Source organism: Agelaius phoeniceus, chromosome 8 (genome assembly GCF_051311805.1).
Source record: "Agelaius phoeniceus isolate bAgePho1 chromosome 8, bAgePho1.hap1, whole genome shotgun sequence".
Lineage (NCBI taxonomy): Eukaryota > Metazoa > Chordata > Aves > Passeriformes > Icteridae > Agelaius > Agelaius phoeniceus.
This window is the reverse complement of record NC_135272.1, coordinates 32,210,294-32,230,266: the sequence shown is the minus strand read 5'-3', so window position 1 is coordinate 32,230,266 and position 19,973 is coordinate 32,210,294. Positions and strand designations below refer to the sequence as shown.

Sequence of the window (19,973 nt, the reverse complement as noted above, 5' to 3'; positions counted from 1 at the left end):
AATATAGAAAAGCTTTTGAAAACTGTTTCCCAGCTAGAACAATAGAAGGTTTTCCCTGTTTTAACATTTTGCGTTTGACTGAAATAGCTGAGGTGTCAATATTCTGGGTAAACGTGACTTGTGCTAATCCAGCTGGGTTTTGCTCTGGGATGTTGAGCTCGTACAAACGTGGTCCTGTGTCGGGGGCTGCCTCAGCACTTGCTGTGTGGCTGTGAGGGGACAGGGATGAGGCGTCCCCACCTGCTGTGAGCTCATCTGTTTGATGTGTTGCATCACTTATGCTCATATTTGCTCATATCAGCAGAGATCAGGTAACACAAACACTGTGCCAGTGTCCTCACCTCCCGGATGCTGAACGGAGGTGTCCCAAAGACTCGCCTTGTTTTAGGCTTTCTCCAGCTTCTTTGCCACAGTTGTCTGCTGGAGACAATGTCCACTTTCCCCTGTATCTTCACTGGGCAGTCTGTGGCTCCTATATCTGTGTAGCTCCCAAAATCTGCTCCCCTCAGCACCTCGGGCATGGCGGGTTCCTGACTAATCTGAACTAATCTGAACCCTTAGGGATGGGAGGGGGCAAACCGAGGCTCATGTTTGGCCGTCCAGCACAGTAATTGTTAATTACTGGAACCAAGACCTCTGAGGAGGTGTTCCAAGAAGAGTTCCTCTTTGTACAGCTCCTGGATCTGCTTCAGCTGAGCTCTCCAGGTGGCTTTTGGCCATGTGCTGTGTTGGCTACTAAAAAAACCCAACCCTGGCTTTGCAACTGTTAAACATACACTGACTCACTCTTAAGTCAATTGACATAACAAGACTTGTTATCTGGATGCCAGATAAAATATTTCCTGCATCGTTCAGTCACTGTAACACTCAGAAATCTGTGTAATGGTGGTGTTCTCTCTTGCTCTTCCATGATATTATCATCAGCAGGAATACTTGGCATAATAGCTTTAGAGCAATTAATGATATGTTGGCCTCAAAATTTTTAAGTTTCAGTTTAGTTCACCTTCAGTGGGATTTAGGAAGCCAAATGCTGACATGTTTAATTTGTCATTCATCAGATAATAAATGTTCACAAACTGAAAAAGAACAGAGAATAATCAGAAGGCACTTCAATTTTAATATCTGTTTGGGGGATTTTAGTGTCATTTACATACATATATAGAAATATTCATGAGTATAGTATGTTTTTGTTAATTAATTTCAGTGGGATTCCTCATACGACTGTGTGGGCTGTCTTTCCAGAAGTGGGGCTATAGTTGTCTTTAAAAAAATAATATAAAATGAGTTGAAAGTACTCTCGGGGGTTGGGCTGTTTTCCTGTTAGCTGACATGTTAAATTATGCAGCATTTATAAACCCTTCTCTCTGGCAGGTTTTGGAGATCATATTCATTGGAGAACACTGGAAGATGGGAAGAAAGAGGCAGCAGCCAGGTATGTTTGTTAGTGTTAAGTACAGAAATTTGTTTTCAGAAGCATTCACAATGGTTCTATTTCAGCCCTAAATTTAACCATAGAAAAGAGTCTCTATTAACAAAAAGGAGGGTGGTTTAGGAGATTCTTCAGATCCCTACAGGTTATTGGAGAGAAAATACAGAGCTTTGTTAACTTTGCTAAGGCACCACCTAGGTTTAATCACTGCAGTCTGATTAAGTGATTGAAGTGCTAGCATGTCCTTGAAACAATAAAATAATTATTTATCACAGTAAAGAAAGATACGGTTCTCAAACACAGAAATACAAGTGTAAGTGGTGCTCAATGCCCTTAAACTCAGCAGTGCTAAGAGTTCCCTAAAATTCCTTGTGCCTGTATAGATAAAGCCTCAGCATGAGGTATTTTGTTTCCATCTGCAGCAAAAATCTGGAAGTTTCAAACTCTAGTGAACTGACAGAACCTGGTTTGGGCTAAGCTTAAGTTCTAAAAAGAACAATGTCTCTACGAAAAATGACATCTTGACTTTCTCTTCTCAGTTTCTTCTGCTTCTTGTTAAAATCCAAGAAGGAGAATGGCATGCTTATAAATTCTACTTGCATTTTAACTTTATAACCTAGATCTGACAATGCTGACATGAGCAGAAATTACTTATGCCTTTCAGGTTTGCTGTTTAATTTAGCTCTGCTCTCAAACGGATCCATCTGGCAAGTTCTACACTCCAGTGCAGACATTGAATTAACCCAGATGGTACACTTCAGAAGTCTTACAAGTTTTTATAACTTGATACTTTGGCATTTTTGAAAAAAAAAAAAAAAAAGGTAGATTATTTCAGTTTTTACGGTTATAATTGTAGCAGCAGCAGCAGAGGAAGCTTTAAAATGAGACAGAAGAGGGTGGGAGCGATGGCAAGGTCTGAGCTCTCAGGTTTAGGCAGGATTAGTGCTCAAAAAGACCCTGCAGCAAGGGATGGGATGGGTGGGAACTACACTCTCCTTTCATTGCTGATGCGCAGATCTGCTCGCTGATTTGAGCACGGCAGCATTTGAGTGTTATTGAATTGAAGGCTTGGGAGAAACTACTAGTCGCAACGAAAATATAAACGTAAAAAGTACAATTTTTTTTTTTTCTGACCATAAATCAGGAGATGTAAAATTACATAAAATTATCTGGGATGCATCAAGTGAGATGCACCAGAGCCGGTGGTCTAGGAAGTTTCAAACCTTCGATTTCAATTCTGTAAACTCCACAATGCCATGGGATGCTGGGGACTTCTCGGTTTTAAGTTCCCTGAGGGCGAGGGCGCGGTCCCTCCGCTCCAACAGCTGCTGCGAAGGCGTTTTTAAGCGGGACGCCTCGCCGGGCGGTGTCGCGGTGCCGGGGCGTGATTCTCTCCGCCCGCGGGCTGCGCGGGGCTGGCCGGGCGAGCTGTGGGTGTGTGTGCCCGGCGGAAGCAGTCGCTCCACGTCCGGGTCAGGTGCGGCCGGCGGGGCGATGCCGCTGGTGGTGCTGTGCGGGCGGCCCGGCAGCGGCAAGAGCCGGCGGGCGGCCGAGCTGCGGGAGGCGCTGGGCGGCCCGGAGCGGGCGGCGCACGTCGTGGCCGAGGCGGAGGGCGGCCGGGCGGCGCTGCGGGCCGAGGTGGAGCGGCGGCTGAGCCGGCGGGACGTGGTGATCGTGGACGCGGGCAACGAGCTGCGGAGCATCCGCTACGAGCTGTACTGCGCGGCGCGGCAGGCGGGCACGCCGCGCTGCCTCCTGCACTGCGCCGGCGGCGCGGGCGGCCCCGACGAGCCGCCCTTCGAGGAGCCCGACCCGAGCTGCCGCTGGGACCGGCCGCTGTTCACGGTGCGCGGCGAGGAGCCGCTGCCGCTGGGCGACATCCGCGCCGCGCTGTTCGAGAGCGCCCCGCCGCCGCCGCACCGCGCCACCCGCACGCAGCCGCTGCAGTCCTGCGGCTTCCTGCACCAGCTGGACCGCGTCACCCAGGACGTGCTGGCCGCCGTGCTGGCCGCGCAGAGGAGCGGGGCGCAGCCCGGAGAGACCATCCGCGTCCCCGGCGTGGCCGAGGGGCTGGTGCTGAGCCGGCCCGTCAGCGTGGCCGAGCTGAGCCGGCTGCGGAGGCAGTTCATCAGCTACACCAAGATGCAGCCCAGCGATGAAAACCTGCCCCAGCTGGCCAGCATGTTCCTGCAATACCTGAGCCGCAGCATCCAGTGAAGTGTCACCTGTGCCACCCAGCAGTGGCGGTGGTCTGGCCCCCAAGTACTCGCAGCGGGATGAATGTGCCTTGAGGCACAGACCTGCGGAGCCCGGGGATGCTCGGATCGCTGGGCAGCAGCAGCTCTGGGAAGGTGGACACCGTGTCCCTGCAGCAGCCGAGCCCGCTGCATCGCTGGGGAGACCTCCAGGAAAGCAGTTCCTCAGCACTGCCTTCTCCCCACGGGCATCTTGCAAAAAGGAGAGCTACTGGTGCGTCCCCAAGCGATGAAATCTCCTGTGGAGATGCAAACCCCGCTAATCAAATAGTGTGATGTGAAAGTGCAAAAGGTGATGACTGTAGGGAAGGCTTTTCTTCCACATTGGCATGTGTGTGCTGGAATAAGAAGATTGTTTTTTTAGAGCTGCCACCAGATAAGGTTGAACTGCAGAAGAGACTTCAGGTCCAGATCTGGAACAGGCTGTATTTTTAGGATGTGACTGTTTCAAAGAAATCTGACTGACCCGAGATTTTCAACTTTACACTGCAAAAGGGTGCTGGCTTAACAGACTCAAACTTCTCTGTTTCAGGTCTAATAATAAAATGTGTGCCTTAAATGGAGTAAAGTCTTAATTTACCTGCAGGACTATTTTACTGAAAAAAATTGGCCAGGTCTTTTGTTTTCAAGGTCATTATACACCCTTAAAACCATCACTTTACACCCTTAAAAACACAAATTGCTTAAGAATGAGTGCTGTCATAGGAAAAAGGAGATAAAATGACAGAAATAAATGTATTTATTTCTGTTCTGTGTGAAACTCATAAGTCTGTATTGGCTGTGATGGGTAGCTAAGTTTCCAATAATTTTGGGTACAGCTTATATAAACTTCTCACTTTCTGGTGGATGCTTCATTCTTCATTCTAATAAATGGTGGCTTTTTGTTTTAATTTTATGTGTAGCGCTCACTGGGATGAAATGGTGAAGTGGGGCAGGAAGGGTTACTTAAGTTACAGTGTCTGTCTGGCACACCAGCTGCTAAGGGGCTTTATGCTCTGCAGAACTGAGAAATTACTATAAAAATGTTTTTATATAAATAAGTTTATTTTACCAGTCAAAGTAAAGAGAACAAAGGTGAGAAAACACATAAATTATCTCAAACCTCTATGAGTTCTTACTGACTAAGAGTTGGTATTTCAAGGAAGCGAGCACTTTCATTTAAAATCTGCTTTTAAAATTTCTCTTTAAAAAGGGTATGCCAGTACTGACCACCAGACCATTGAACTCTTTCAACATGAATCACAGATCCTTGATAATAAGAACAATCTTAAATCCAGTCTTAGATCAGCCTCTCTTCAAGAAATAAGCAAAATCATTTTGGACTCTATAGAAACAATGAAAAGAAGTCAGGGAGAGGGCACTGAGGCAATGCAAGCTTTACTAGGGAAATGTGTACTCTTGCTCCTTACTGCAAGCAGATATGAAGTTGATGACATATCAGTTAATTATAGATGGTGAATTTTGTTTGAACATTTCTAAATGTTAATGGCTTCATTTCCACCCTTTCCTCATTCTAAAGTTCATTACTGAACACTGCTCAGTAGAGATTTCCTTTCATGTCTATTTACACCTAAAGAGAAGCTCATACATAGTTCTGCTAGTAATTAATGTTGTTGTGTGCAAAGGTGTTAATAATTCATGTGTATGAAAATTTGACTTTATTTTTGTCCCCTAATATGGTGCAGAGTTTACAGTCAGAGAAAGCTTACAGTTTGCTTTTCTTGGCATATCCTGAAAGAAGTATCCATATAGGATGTTCTCTCCAGATTCCTTCCTCTCCTTCACCTAATTTTAGGCTGTTCTTACTGTTCTGGAAGCCATATCATTATTGTATGGAAACAATCTCTGGGTACTGTAGCTATAAAATGCAAAATGAGTTATTTGGAAAGAGTGAAATCAAAAATAGCTTTGGTCCTTTTGCGTTGCATTTTATTTAGGCTGCAGTTCCTCACAGACCCCCTCTCTTTAGCCCTGGTACTGGACACATCTATCACAATTAGTTTCAGCATACAAATGTGTAGGAAGCCATGCAGGCAGCCCAAGGGTTTGCTGGGTTATTGGGTTTGCTGGTTGCTCAGCGAGACTTGGGCTGTAATAGGGAGAGATTGTCATCCACTGGATTGCCTTAAGCAGCCATAAGAATCCATCCTGAGATCTCTCAGCAGCTGCTGTCATTAACCATTGCCAGTAATCCAGGAAAAAAAAGCATGACCAGTTGTGTATGTGAGAAATCTAAACTTAGAAGAGAAGTCTCCTCCTCCTCTACACAAGCAGTTATTGGCTGGCAGCTATAATAATTTTATCACATTTAAAACTTTTTGCAAGACAATCTTAGAGCACCCCAAAATCTCTTTATATCTGACTTATTTCCCATTACATTTAGCCTTTGAGGAAGACTTGACTATTAAACTGTACATGTGACAGAATTTCTTTGACAATTTTCTTTCTTCTTTTTGTTAGTGGTTTGCCTCTTATGGTTATCATCCACAAGTCCTGGTGTGGAGCTTGCAAAGGTAAGTGCATTGAATACTAGAGCTTGCTGAAGTTTCTAATGAGCCTTTGTACAGACATCATGTAGCCATGAGAAATGTGAATTTTGCATCCAAAATGTAACTAATGGTATTTGTATTTCATTGAGAGTGGTATAATGTGGCAGTGTCATAGCAAACAAACAAGCTGGGTGTATGGCTAAGCCTTAAAGGATGAGGTAGTTGAGTGGGAGTGGTGGTTTACATCAGGATTTCTGTTTCTGTTGCACTGGATCAAATATAACCACCTCTGTGTGTTGGGCAGGCTTCAGCCCATGGCTGCCAGGCAAGAATTGCTCCAGGTCCCTCCTGTTCCAAGCCTGGAAGGGTTGGACACATACATTCCATTTACTCACTGCCTATTGAGAAGTGCCACCTCTCCAGAGGGAGGAACGAAGTGGAGATTTTGATATTTTCCACTGCTTTTACATGCCTCTTATTTTTATTTATTTCTTTAGCTTTGAAGCCAAAGTTTGCTGAATCCAAGGAGATCTCTGAACTTGCCCATAATTTTGTTATGGTCAACCTTGAGGTAAGCTGCCTTCTGCTCTCTGTCCATGTTCTGCCTAGTAATGAAGCATTTGGAATCTGACTCAACTGGTTGCATCCTGTTTTGTGTACATCCTAAATCCTGCACTCCTAAATAGGCATTCAGGATTGATTGATAGAGCTCATTGTTTTAAAAATACTTTTTTTCAGTCTTGTTATTTTAATTGTGTTTATAAACCTGGCTCTCTGCCATTTCCTCTTTAACAGTTTGTAGCTTGTGTGATTCAGTTTCCACAAGAAAGGAATTTATGTTCATTCTCTCAGTACATATAAAATATTCCTGTACCAGAGTGGGTGAGTAATGCAGATTGACTGACCAGAAAAAATATTGTTTTCACAAATGATACTTATGTAGGTAAAAATAACTTTCTTCCCTTGGAGAGTGGAGGATACTGCAGTTACTTAGCATCTCTTCAAGATGTAAATTGAAGAGATGCTAGTAACTTGCAAGTAAATTGCTCAGGGTAGAAGGAATCTGAAGGCAGTAACTTGTTTCTGTAAAAGGCACCATGTTTTGTTAGCTGTCTTGCTAATATCTTTCCTCTCTCCTGCCTTGCTGTGGAAGGATGATGAAGAGCCAAAGGATGAAGCCTTTAGTCCTGATGGAGGTTATATTCCCAGAATCCTTTTCATGGGTAAGGCATCCACAGCTGTTGTGTCCATTCACAGCACTGGGTTCTTACTGTTTCCATCTAAATTTCTTGTTGGATTTCTTATTTCATAGACCCCAGTGGAAAGGTCCATCCAGAAATCATAAATGAGAGAGGAAACCCCAGCTACAAGTATTTCTATACCAATGCTGATCAAGGTATGTGCTGAATTGTTTGAAGTGCATTTTTAGTGAGATGAAGCTTTGGCCATGGAGAGAAATTATGTTACTTTAAAGTATAACTGGGAGTGGTTAAATACAGTGTGAGTGATTCTCTGATGCCTCAGTAACCATACTCAGAATCATGATTCACCTTAATACCTACTAAAAGTCTCTAAGACCTAATTTTGTCTCCAGTTCTGGCATGGGAAATCATGGAAATTGCATGATCCAGCCACACATAGTTGGGATAAGGGTGCAGGACTGTTTTTTTTTTCTTACAGATTAATCTGTAGGTCTACATTCTGTAACTGTGTTGTTTTAAATCACTTTCATTACCAGTTTACCTTGATGTTTTCACCCTGAGATTAATGTTTGGTATCTCTCTGTGTAATCTTTCAGTTGTCCAAGGGATGAAGGAGGCCCAGGAGAAGCTGACAGGCGATGCTTTCAAACAAAAGCACCTGGGAGATGAACTATAATGGATACACTGAATGATAGCTTTTCATCACTTCAAAACTGGGAGGAAATGATTAAACAGACCAAGAATGTAGATGCACTGAAGGGACATAATTCCCCTGTCAGCAATGTTAGGTTAAAAACCCTGTTTGGAGTTCACACACACACACACACACAACAGTTACAGTGTTTTCTCTGCCTGGCAGTTTGCACTGTGGTGGTTCTTTACAACTGGGTAATGTGCAAACACATCTCTCTGTGTGTTTGAGAAACCACTAATATTTGGTGTTAAAAGGGAGGTGTGTAGGGAACACAGTATTTGAGGACAATGTGATGGGAAAAACTAGAAGTAGCCATCATTTTGACACTAATCAGGGTTGAATCTCTCTTTTCTCACTGATATTATGTGATCCCATAGTTTTTACTGGGCATTCCCATCACTGGGGCATGTTCCTGGGCCAGTTGTTTTCTTGATATCCAAAACCATGAATTCTGCCACTACACCAACTAGAATACATTTCATGAATGTCCAGATAGCATGTGAATTATCAGCTCTGCAAATGTATTATTGTGTAAAACTCTGTGATTCATCTTTATTTGCCTTTGGCCAGAAATGTAACTTTTTCCTTATGCACTCACCTTTTGATTGTTCCATCAAGTGAGGGTGGGTTGTGTTGAAGCTTTATGGGGTTTCCCCTTTTATTCTTTGAATGTTTTTGGCGAATGCCTTGCCATCACATTGTACTGTATTTTTGTACCAGGGTGAAAAAATTAAACCTTTTTAAACATAAGCATGCAGAGAGTGGTTTGTGTTTAAGGGAGTAGCTTTATGGTCTTAAGCATGGGGGGATATGGTTTTGTTTGTTTGTATTTGTTTGTGTTGCAGTGATTATTGATGTTGACTGTCACAGCTGAAGGTTTCTCCTTTTTTATAATTAAAATACATCATTTGTTTTTCCATTCCCACAATTACAATTCACCATTCTTATACTACCTCCACTGTTGAAGGCAATGTGTTTCTTTACTGGAACTGAAGAGAAGAATAGCAGGGAGTAAAATCACCCTTCTTGACCTGCTGAGGACACTTTTTCTAATGCAGCCCAGCAGGCTGTGGGCTTCTTTGTCACATGAGTGCATTGCTGGCCCATGATCAGCTTCTTCTTCACCTGGATTCCCATATTCTCCTGTGCAGCAAAACAGATTTGCAGACTTTGTCGATTCCAGTTGAAGGCCTTTGCATTTCCCTTTCTTGAACCTCCTGACAACCCTCTCTGCCCATTTCTCCAGCCTCTTGAGATCCTCAATGGCAGCACAACCACTGTTACATGGAGATCAGCCCCCCTCCCCAGCTTTATATCATCTGCCAGTTTGCTCAGAGTTAGGTGTTAAAAAGTACCAACCAAAGGTGCTCCACTAATGATGAGCCCCCAGTTTTCCATCCATTTCCATCCATTTTTATTTAGGTTGTACTTCATCAGTTTGTCTATGGGGATGCTTTGGGAGACAGTGTTGAAAGGCATAGTAAAGCCAAAATAAACACCACCTACTGCTCTCCTCTCAGCCACCAAATTAGTCATCTCAAGCAAAACTTCCTGTCCAAAAGACACTTGCCATAGCTTCCCATAACAAATGTGATCATTTTCTACAGATACTTATTGAGGAGCCATCTGAGGATGTTAGGTGGGGAAAATTGTTTATACAATAAACCCAACTTGTCTACTGAATCAATTTTTACTGTTCAGCAGCATTAGGAATTCTACTTTCCAGACCAGTATGTTTAAGAAATTTTAGGCACCAAAACTTAACTGGGTACTAAAAGATAAGGACTCAGTGGAATTAATGGAATTATTGCACATTGCAATTACCCTGCTCAGCTGCTAATAGTTACTCTACAGGCTTTATCCTCTGCTTCTCTTGCAAATTGTCTAGTAAATTAACAATGGAATTGAACTCAGCAGCTACTCTCAAGTCATATCAACCTCAAAGTAAATCTATATAAGCCTTAAAAAAGGATTGGTGTTGTGCAAAACATTCCCTTTTTTCCCCAGCTCTATCCATTGAGCAAATAAAAAATAGATCCTATCTGATGCTCATTTTATTTAGAGCTTTAAATTGACATAACTAAAAAATCATTGCTATGGCTTTTTTACTTGCCAGCAGGGGGAGGACTCTGCGTGTTCATCTGGGAAAGGATTCAACAAATCATAATTAAAGAGCAATCTCTGATGCAAATTAGCAGAGTGCACCTCTGTGAGTTTCCATGCATGACTTTGCAGCAGCTCTGCCCTGCTCTTATCTCTCAGTGAAGCTGCAGCCTGTGGGATGTGCATGAAGTGTCCCTTTCTTTGCAAAATGCTTTGATGCCTGAAGCAATGTGGCCTCAAGGTAATTTTTAGAAAGTTCTTCATCCACAGACATCTCCCTTCAGTGACAGGGACGGGCAATGTGCTTTATTCTTTACATTTAAGACCACCCTGATTCAAAATTATCCTCCTTCACATCTTCTCTGACACAGCTCCTCTCCTTAGCACTTCATGCCTTCCAGACTTGGTACTTTGGAAGGAAGAACTTATTTCATTACCCTTTTTCCTTTGTTCTTCAGCTGCCTCCTTTCTGTGTAATCCTTCCTACCCTCTGTATGTTCAGACACGGTGAGCTGGTACAGCTTCCCCACCCTCTCTTCCATTTGCTCTTTTCTAAACCATGCTTTTTTCCTCTGTAGCAGGATGGAGCTTGGCACTTGCTGCCCTGCTTGGTGTCTAGCTGGGGTCTCAGCAGAACATGATTTATGTGCTTTCACAGTTTGATTTCTAGGGACAGCTGGTTACCTTGTGTAAAAGCTGTTTTCATATCTCTGGATTACAGGGCAAACCTACTTTTGATGTAAAGTCACTTAAGTATTTTTCTCTTTTCTACCTGTTAGTTTTATACCTGGATATTTTTGTTACTATCTCCTTTACATCCTTCTTCTTCATGATCTTGATAAGATGGTACAGATGGTCGGCATTTTCTTCTGTGCAGAGGGATCCACCCAGCAGTTGCTTTTTGTTATGTTTTGTGACTTTATACACAAACAAGTCCCCCAGAGGCTTGCAGGTCAATGTTTCTTGTAGCTGTGTTTGGAGTTAATGATACTGCACACTGCTCAGTAACCAAGACCTCAGCTTAGTTTGCCCCCATCAGCTTTGTTTCTTGTGCTGCCCATCTGTGTGTGACTTGCAGTAACTTACATGATCAGTTCTTCAGATGCATTTAGAAATCCCCTTGGATTCTCAGCTTTTCCTCCTTCTATGGTGATAAAAAACCCCAAGACACTTCAAAATTCTTAGTACAGACCCAGCAAACTTCCAGGCTGAATTAATCTCTTGTAAATAAACATGCTGTCAGTTCCCTTTCTTCTAGAAACAACCTACAGAAGAAAAAAAACCCGAAGTTAATTAGGGAGTGCCTGGATTGCAGCTCCCATCTGGCTGCCTGGGAGCAGAGGTTGATTTGTGCACCTGAGGCTGGACAGGCTTTAAGGAAGTTTCAGCTGGAGACTTGGGAAACCTCTCCTTTGCCGTGTTAAGCAGCAGGGAACAAAACTGCAACAACCAAGAATGCCTGCACCGCCAGAGTGCCCCATCTGTCATCCTGGCATGCTGAGTTTAGGAGTCATCTACTTCAAACACACTTTTGTCCCCCTGGCTGTCTGCCTGCCACAGTGTCTAGCCTGTATCAAACTGCTAATGAGCTTCATTCACTCAGAGCTCATTTAGAGCTCCTGTAATAAATAGCTCTGAAGTGAAATATTATTAAACCCCTATGAATATGAGGCCATATACCGTTGGAGGTGATGAAACTTCTCTTAACTTTTGGCAAGAGGAGAGGTATTTGCATTTATGTTTGGCTGTGATATTTATTTGCAGCTGACCTGGTATTCTGCCTGCTTGGGTTTGCCCAGCCAGGAGAACACTCCAGGGCTACTCCTTGACAACCGTCGCTATAGGTGGCTCTAAACTTCAGGCCTGAGGATAGAGATGCAGAAAGCAATAAAGATGGAATTACTCTGAGCAGAGCTCTCTCCAGAGACTGGGATGAAAAGGGGAAGTCACTGCAAATCCATGCTCATTTCACAGACAGCAAAGCCAAGGATGGAGTTTCTGTAAAAGGTTGCATCCCCTTTCCAGACATCTGTGTAAGTTGTCTTTGGCACTGACTGGAGAGGGAAGGTTGCTGCCTGAGGATACCAGGAAACAATAATAAAGGTCTGTCTAAATGTTAGAAGTCACTTTGTCTCAAAACTATTTGGCGCATTAACCCATTCCCCCTTCCCTCCTTGAAGAAACAGGTGCTGACTTGTTAAGCAGTTAGTCAAATAATCTCAGTTTGCTTTTCCCCTCAAGGTTTGTCTAGAGTAAGGTGTGGCTGTGCACAGTTCCCAGGCCTGCCATTGTCCAGGGAGCACAACTCCTGCATTGCAGCACCAATCTGGTGCCACCACGTCAGCACCATCCAAGGAGGAGGAATCTTCAGCGACAAGTGCCAGCCGGCCCCTGTGACCTGTCACAGGCAGTGGCAACAGGGACCAAAGCTTTAGTGACCCTCTCCAAGCTGTGAAAGATGTCATGGCACCATTTGGGATGGTGAAATCTGCAGTAAGCTCCTTTGATTATGGACAAAAAAACAAAAATAGAGACCCAAAACTGCTCTGCTCACAACTGTGCTGGAAGCAGGGACTGGCTGACCTGCGCTTACAGCATTCCAGCTTCTGACTCAGAACTGTGAGAGAGGCTGTCACACACCACCCTGTGCTGGCTCTCATCCCAGCACAGGGCACAGCATCAGGAAAAGTGCAGGGAGCAGCCAGGATGTGGGAGCAGGCAGGGTGGGGGGAGCAGGCAGGTACAACCTGGCCATGGGATCTCAAGGGGGTGGGTGCTGCTCCCGTGCTCTGTTTTCCTCCAGCCAACACAGGAATCTCCTCCTCCATTCCCACGTCTCTGCTGTGATGTGGTGAGTGAAGGGGAGCCAACTTCCTAGAGTTTGCACCCTCTCACAAGGTCATGATCCCATTGTTACCACTCCAAGTCAGGGCAAGGGAGGAGCTGGAGCAGAGCTGAAGGGGCACAAGTCTGTGGATTGAGTTTGGCTAAGGCTGTGGGTAACTGGCTGCTGATTAGAGTTTATTTGCTAGTATACACTCATTTTTGGACCATTTTGCACATGCACAGCATGAAATAGGTAGATGTGCTGCAGAAATATTAATTGATAAGAACTGCAGATGTGCTCTCTGCTTTTTGAGAGTGCTTCAGGTCACAACATAACATGCTGTGCATGAAATAAGCTGCACTGGCAGCACAGTCAAATTTGGATGTCACTTTATTGTGCTGTTTCTGATATTATGAACAGTGCTCAAAGAGCCATTTGTGAGGATTTGGATGCATTAGCCCTGTTAAAGGGAATGAAATTCGCACACATCCTGGGGACACAGCATGGGCCTTACTTGCTCTTTATTCCACACTGAAGTTGAGAAGAACCTGGGTGAGTGCTGCCTATTCAAACAAGGAGGATTTTGTTTATGGGAGTCCTGTTTTTACCTGGTTCCCCTGGACAACAGCTGATTTAACTGTTTTGGTGCTGCTCTTGCTTTAAGAATAAATAAATCAATGCATAAATTGATACATTAATTTTTAAAAATTCCCTTTTTAGAAAAGATTAATTTTGCTTCTTCAGATCAATTGCACTGCGAGAGGATGGAGTGTTTTGAATTTAAAATGTTGAGAGAGCAGTAGAGTATGTATGTTGTGCTTGATAAATGTGCTCTCCTGACTGCTGGGAGAGAGTGAGATAGATCCACATGTCAGAAAACAAGATAAAGCACAGCATCTGCTCTTCCACCTCCGTGTGCTTGTGGGAGTTCTTTCCTGTTTCCTTATTTCCCCATCTATAAATCTAAAATAACAAAGACCTCCCCCACTGGAAGTGGTATCAGCAATTCATGACCATACAACATTAAAACCTGGCAGGGAAGTGCACTAGGAGAGCAAAAATTGTTCACTCCATAAATTATAGAAACATGTCTAAACAAGGTGATAGACAGCAAAAATCTCGACATATTCTCCTGTCTCCTAATTACCTGGGTGCCCTCTTGGTATCCCTGAAAGGGCTTGCAGGTAAACACTAGCATTTCAAGGGTGGCATGAAATCTAAAAAAGCCTTTGGAAATTAGGATTGAACAGTGGCTCTGCACTTGTGCCTGTGTTTTTGGGGTGTGAAATCAGGTGATCATTGCCAGATGCCTCAGCCATGGTGTGTCCTTTGCATCAAAGGTGCAGGTATGTGCCCATGACCATTTGCACTTTGTGTTGGTGCTTTTTAGGGCTCTGGGATCACAGTGATTTTCTAGACTGAGCATCAGTCAGCAGACAGAGAGAAGAGCTCTACCCATGCTGGGTTGATGAGAAGTCAGGTTTTGGCAGAGATCAATTATCCCAGAGCAACAAGAGGATTGCAAGGAGCAGGAAAGACTTTTTTAGGTGTCAAGCCTGCTAGGCTGTCTTTGAAATAGTTGTTGTAATGAGTTTGGGATTTTGTTACACTGTTGATTATTTCTAGTTGCCTACACAAAGCTGTTATTTTGCTTAAGGCTTAAATCAGGGCCTGGTTTATATAACAGTAATTTTAGCTGGGGTTTTGATGGCAAATACACATTTTCATTCTAGATGAGGGTAGAAAATTACTCTGATGCTGGGTAGAATTGTCCCCTGAGCCACCTGGCAGATAGCTCAGACTTGAGTAAAATGCAGAAGCTGTATGGCATCTCTGATCTGCAAAGAGAAGAGGTGCTCCTTAAAGCTGCTCAGCATCTCTCCTGTGATAGTTCCTAAAATGTTCACCTTAGCTATCTGCTAGTCATACAGTACTACTGTGCTCCCTGGCTTTCTACATTCCCATGACACTGGTAACTAGTCAACTGCCCTGGACAAAATGTAGCAATAAATCAATTGTCAGACTCCTCTAAAGTGAGTGAACTGTTATGAAGCTCAAGCTGCTCCAAGGGCTGGTTGACCTACGAGCCAGTCTGAAGATCAGAGCTGAGGATCAGATGCTGAAGATCACCAGATGTGCAAGAAGCTTTTACAAGTGGACAAAATTATTCCTGTGCTGTGTGGGCAGTGTCCGAGCCGAGTCAAAATGCTGCACATCAAACAAAAGGCACAATGAGACTGAGAAGAGAGCAGCAGTGCTCTGGAGGACATAGCAGGGTGAAAAGACATCTGCACCCCCAAGTTTTAGGGGTTTGAGTTCAGAGGTACTGCCTGAAGACAGAAACCCTGCAAATCCAGTACCTTTAAGCACCTCCTGCTGTGGCCTCCCCTCACAAGGAGCCTCTCTCCTGGGGCCCAACAAGACTTTGTGTTTGTGCTGAGGCACTTGCTTAAATCCTGCCGTCTGCCGATTGTTAGGGAAGCACCTTCTTGGTTACGTCACACATAATGTTTAATATGTTTTTAAAAACCCTATATTTTGTTCATTCTGTCCAGGGCATCATGTTCAAAGGCTATTTTGGTTTCCTGGAGAGAAACAGACCACAGTCAAGTCTCTTTGAGGTCTAAAAGATTTTAAAGCTGAGAGGGTCCACCACAATCTCTTCATCAGACTTCCTTCATGCGAACGACTTAGATCGCAGCCCCTGCCTCAATTTCTGTCTTCTCACCAGGAGGAATGTAGTGCCTGATACCACATCGGCCATCACTAGGCTTCAGAGTTAACAGTGCTACTGATGACAATCCCAGCCCGTGCGGAAAGCGCGGTAAGAACGGCAAGTTCGGCTCGTACCTGGGACGTTTTCCCAGCCTGAGGCGATTGCCGTTCCCGCGCTCCCCGCGGGCCCCCGCCCCGCCGCGCTCCGCCCCCGGGGCCGCCCCAGGTACCGGCGGGGGGGCGGCTCCCGCCACGCGAGCAGCGGCCGCGGGACCGCTCGGCTCGGCTCGCTTCAGTTCAGTTCGGCTCTGCTCGGCTCGGTTTGTTTCGGCTCGTCCCGGCTCGGTTCGGCTCGGCTCAACTCGGCCGCTCCTCCGCCGCAGGTAAGAGCCGCGGCTCCTCTGAGGGGGCTCCTCCCGCGCCGTCGGAGCTGCTTCCCCTCGAAGGTGGCGAGGAGGGGGCTGGCGGTGTTCCGCGCCCCACGTCCCCAGCCGGGACCCACAAACTCCTCCTGCCCTCCTCGCCCCGGGCTCCGCGGGAGGGGAAGCAGGAGGTGCCCGGCGGGTGAGCTCCGTGCCCCGAGGTGTGTGGTGTAACGGGCAGCCCTCGGGAGCGGCGGGGCGGAGAGGGCAACAGCAGTTCCATCTCTAAAATAAACATATCCCAGCAATAAGAGGCGATATAATATTGCCTTATCTCTAAAATACCCTCAGCCTCGCGGGAGGGGGGGGGGGGGGCCGGAGAGCGGGGCCTTCCCGGCTGTTCTCCAGCTGGGTAACCCGCCCGTTCCCGTCACCCCGGGCCGTGCCCGGCTCGGGAGGGGGAGCAGGGAACAGGTGACAAGAACCGAACTGCTGGGAATGGAGCACTGCCGGGAATCGCGGCACTGCTGTCGTCGTGGCTGCTCGGGCAGGGCACGGACCCGCTGCTGCCTCACAGCCCGCCCGAGCCGGCGGAGCGGACTTGGCCGTGCCCACCCTGCCCGTATAGCCCCGGGCAGCGAGCCCACCGCACCAAACCGAACGGATCCATCTTCTAATTTAGTTCATAAAAAGTACAAACTCTCCAGTTTGTCCAGTTTATGCTGTGCGAAACGCATGCGGTATATTTTCTTTTTTTGCCGTGCATTCTGGGACGACGCGTTGGTTTTGCCCGCTGTTTTGTTTCTTGCCAGCAGCCCGGCAGTGCCGCTGGTGTGCGCGGTAGCATCAGCCGGCGGGACCGCAGCGGCGTCGCCAACACCGGCACCAGCGGCTCCACCTTTTCTGCCTCCCAAGGTTCGGTCTCCACGCTGTCCTTTCCTTCTCACAAGCTTGTGGGCTTGTGCAGTGCATCAGGTTGATCTAAGTGTAACTTGTCAAAAAAGAAAAAAAAAAAACCCAAACCGGGGGGGAGTAATTTTAACGTGGATTTTCCCATGTCCTGAGACAATATAAGACCGTGGTCTCAGAACATGTTTCTGTGAAATTCTTTGGTGGCAAATCTGGTTTTGACGTCTCTGCTTTGTTTCTCATCACTTATTCCTCACCCAGTGCTGCACTCTCAGTTGTGCAAATAATAGTTTGCAGGGCTTAAGAGTTGCCTGGATTAGCTCTGTGTTCAAATAACATTCTCTTGTGAACGTTGTTTTTTCCCCCTCCAAAGGTAAAAATGTCACAGAACTATAATTTTGATCTGTGTGTTTGTAACTGTACTCAGATCACGGGAGCGCTGGTATTGGGTTATAGAGGGTACAAAATTGAATCCATATGCCACTGTATGGAAGTGTGTAACTAAAAGGCTTTTATTTCCTGTTATTTGGCTTGCTATCCTGAAGGTGGTTGTATATGCATTTTCTGGGACTTCACTGCCTTCAGGACAGTTTTATCAGAACAATTTATAGTGTAAGTCAGAAGAGAGACAAATAAAGTGAATTAAAATCAAGATTCCTTTGCAATTTTGACAAAATAATGATGCCCTCTTTGCAGACCCAATATATTTTCAGGTGACAAAATGAGAAGACTTATCAGCTTTAGGTTTTAATAGCAGTAGTTCTTGTGTGCAGCAAAGCAATGCATTTAGTATTTGTTAACATGATAGTTGTTGTGTAGTAAGCATGTTAGCTGCATAGTTCAGAGGTGGTTTTTCCTACCTTCATTTTCATATCTTTTCATGCAGCTTCAGCTTAAAATGTGCAGGTCACAGCATCACAGTTCAGGGTCTTGCATCATGCTGGCTGGTTGTAGTGCCAGGGAAGGGCTCTCATGTCCACTTTGCCCTCCCCAGTAGGTACATGTCTATTTTTTGTTACTGGTTGGGCTGAAGAAGTAGGGTTTTTTGAGGCAGTTCTCAATGGCTAATGCTGAGAAATGTCCTGAACTGGTCATTTCAGGTATGCTTTTTTCTGTAAAAAATGTATCTTGTGCTTCAGGTTCTGCATATTTAGTGTTCCCCTGGAAATGTGTGCTTAGCTTAGTGCAGTAGTGTTTGATATTTGAAATAAGCAGTAAGATTTATGTTTGGAAGTATTAGCTCATTTGAAAATGGGAAGTGTGAGGGTGCTTGTTCAAATCCCAGTTAGCAGGTGGCTTACTTTGCAGCATGGAAGAACATCATAGCATAGAGAAATGAATTAACTTATTCATCACAGATTTTCTGCTTGGAAGAGGAGCATTAACAGGCAGTAAATTAGACTTCTGCACTGCAGAGGCATCCTAAGCTGGTCCTGTCTCTGTGTGATTCTGGTTTGCAGGTGGTTTCCACAATTCCAGCCTCTGGTCACTTGATTCGGTGAGGACAGCAGCTTGTTTTAACCTTTTAAGATTTTAGACCCAATGGTGCAGAAAAATCTGTAAGTGTCTCCTGCTCATTGGTGGAGGGATGTCTGCCTGAACCTGCACATGGCCTCGCTCTAGCTCCAGACAGGGCGAGTGCCATCTTATGCCTGAACTTCCCTTATCTTCCACCACCGTGGGAGGGCATGGTCATGGCTTTCTCCATGAGGGCTGCATCCCAGGGCAGAGCATAGCTGTGCCCTGCCTTCCAGCTGGGGAAGGATCAGCAGGGACTCACTCACACACGTCTTGTAGCAGAGCTGGCACACATTCAGCTCTGGGTGCCTTCATGGCACTGCTCCCTCAGTGTATTCAGCAGTGAGGTGTGAGGAAGTGCTTCACCATTGCCAGTTCCTTCCTGAGAAGGAGAGGCAGAGCTGTGGGGCTGCAGATCCGATGAGGAGGGAGCTGAATTCCGGATTTCTGTTGTCTCGGCCAGCGCTGCAGTGTTTGTGACAGGAAGGAAGGGCCTTGAGGATGGGGAGTTTTGTAACAGCCCTCAGCCTCATCAGTGTGCGCTGTTCTCTGGGACAGGGCTGCATTCAGCCTCAGCACTAGAAACTGGCTGGCTCCAGGATTCCTAAATTCAACAGGATATTCAGGGAGTTGTGAAAATCTCTGCATCCCCTCTTTAGAGCATAGGGAAGATAAAAATCCCCTCTTCCCTGCATCCTCTAGGGGAGAGCTGAGCTGGGTTCATATTTTTTTTCTATTACATATTTTTCTGTGTATTTTCTGAAGCAGTGTGCTTGCCAACAGGCATGGAACCATGTGATAGTAAGAGAGTGGCAAACACTTAATCCTCACAGAAAAGAGTACAAAAATGGAAGCTTACATTTCCTTAAGTTTTTTTTTTTGTTGTTGTTGTAATACTAGAAGGACTAATTCCTCCTTCCTGAGAATTCTATTCTGGCTCTAAAATGGACTTTGAGGATGTTGAATGTTGTGCAGGAAATGGGAGAGGCATGGCTTGATGTTTGACTTGAGGAAATCTTTCTAACAGTTGAACCAAATTTTGTTGTAAAGATAGATGGCAAAAAAGTGGTACATGCTGGTTCTTGACTTGTGTTCCACACCCAGCAAGTTCTTAAAAATCTTTTAAAAGCTGTTTTTAAAGCCTGTGTTCCCAAATCTAAATGGGAATGAAAATAAATAACCACTGACATTACTTACAGGTTTTCATCCTTACTTGTTATGCACATATTGAACTTTTTTGTAGCATGTAAGTTCCAGAACAAATCCACTACAAGCATCTTCTTGTAAAGGCTTCTGGACTCTATTAATAAATGAATTTTATTAAAGATGAAGTGCTCAAGATAAAGCGCTCACATTTTTAAAGTAATAAACATAGACTTTCTGTGTAGAGAGTTGAATTGTTTTTGTTCTAGATCTGTCAGCTGAGTGGCATTTAGATGACACCCCAAAGTCAGGTTCTGGGCAGTACTG

At 45.1% G+C, this 19,973-nt stretch overlaps 2 protein-coding genes across 4 annotated transcripts in view; both read left to right on the top strand.

Moving 5' to 3' along the window:
• Positions 1 to 1,440: 1,440 nt before the first annotated feature.
• KTI12 (KTI12 chromatin associated homolog) lies at positions 1,441 to 6,745 on the top strand. Of its 2 annotated transcripts, none has more exons than XM_077182516.1 (3): positions 1,441 to 4,216; positions 6,145 to 6,197; positions 6,671 to 6,745. In XM_077182516.1, exon 1 carries the CDS (start codon positions 2,618 to 2,620, stop codon positions 3,644 to 3,646), a length of 1,029 nt encoding a protein of 342 aa, XP_077038631.1. In that variant the 5' UTR covers positions 1,441 to 2,617; the 3' UTR covers positions 3,647 to 4,216; positions 6,145 to 6,197; positions 6,671 to 6,745. The 2 variants fall into 2 exon arrangements, with proteins under 2 accessions (XP_077038631.1, XP_077038630.1); XM_077182515.1 differs by having other exon boundaries at positions 1,441 to 4,314.
• A 9,196-nt stretch (positions 6,746 to 15,941) lies between these two features.
• Positions 15,942 to 19,973, top strand: part of RAB3B (RAB3B, member RAS oncogene family) — a 52,721-nt gene continuing 48,689 nt past the window's right edge. Inside the window, exon 1 of one of the 2 annotated variants that reach the window (XM_054638507.2) lies at positions 15,942 to 16,097. The gene's annotated coding sequence lies outside the window, so the exon portion shown is untranslated. The remainder of the gene's footprint in view (positions 16,098 to 19,973) is intronic. The other variant, XM_054638506.2, reaches the window with a different exon arrangement.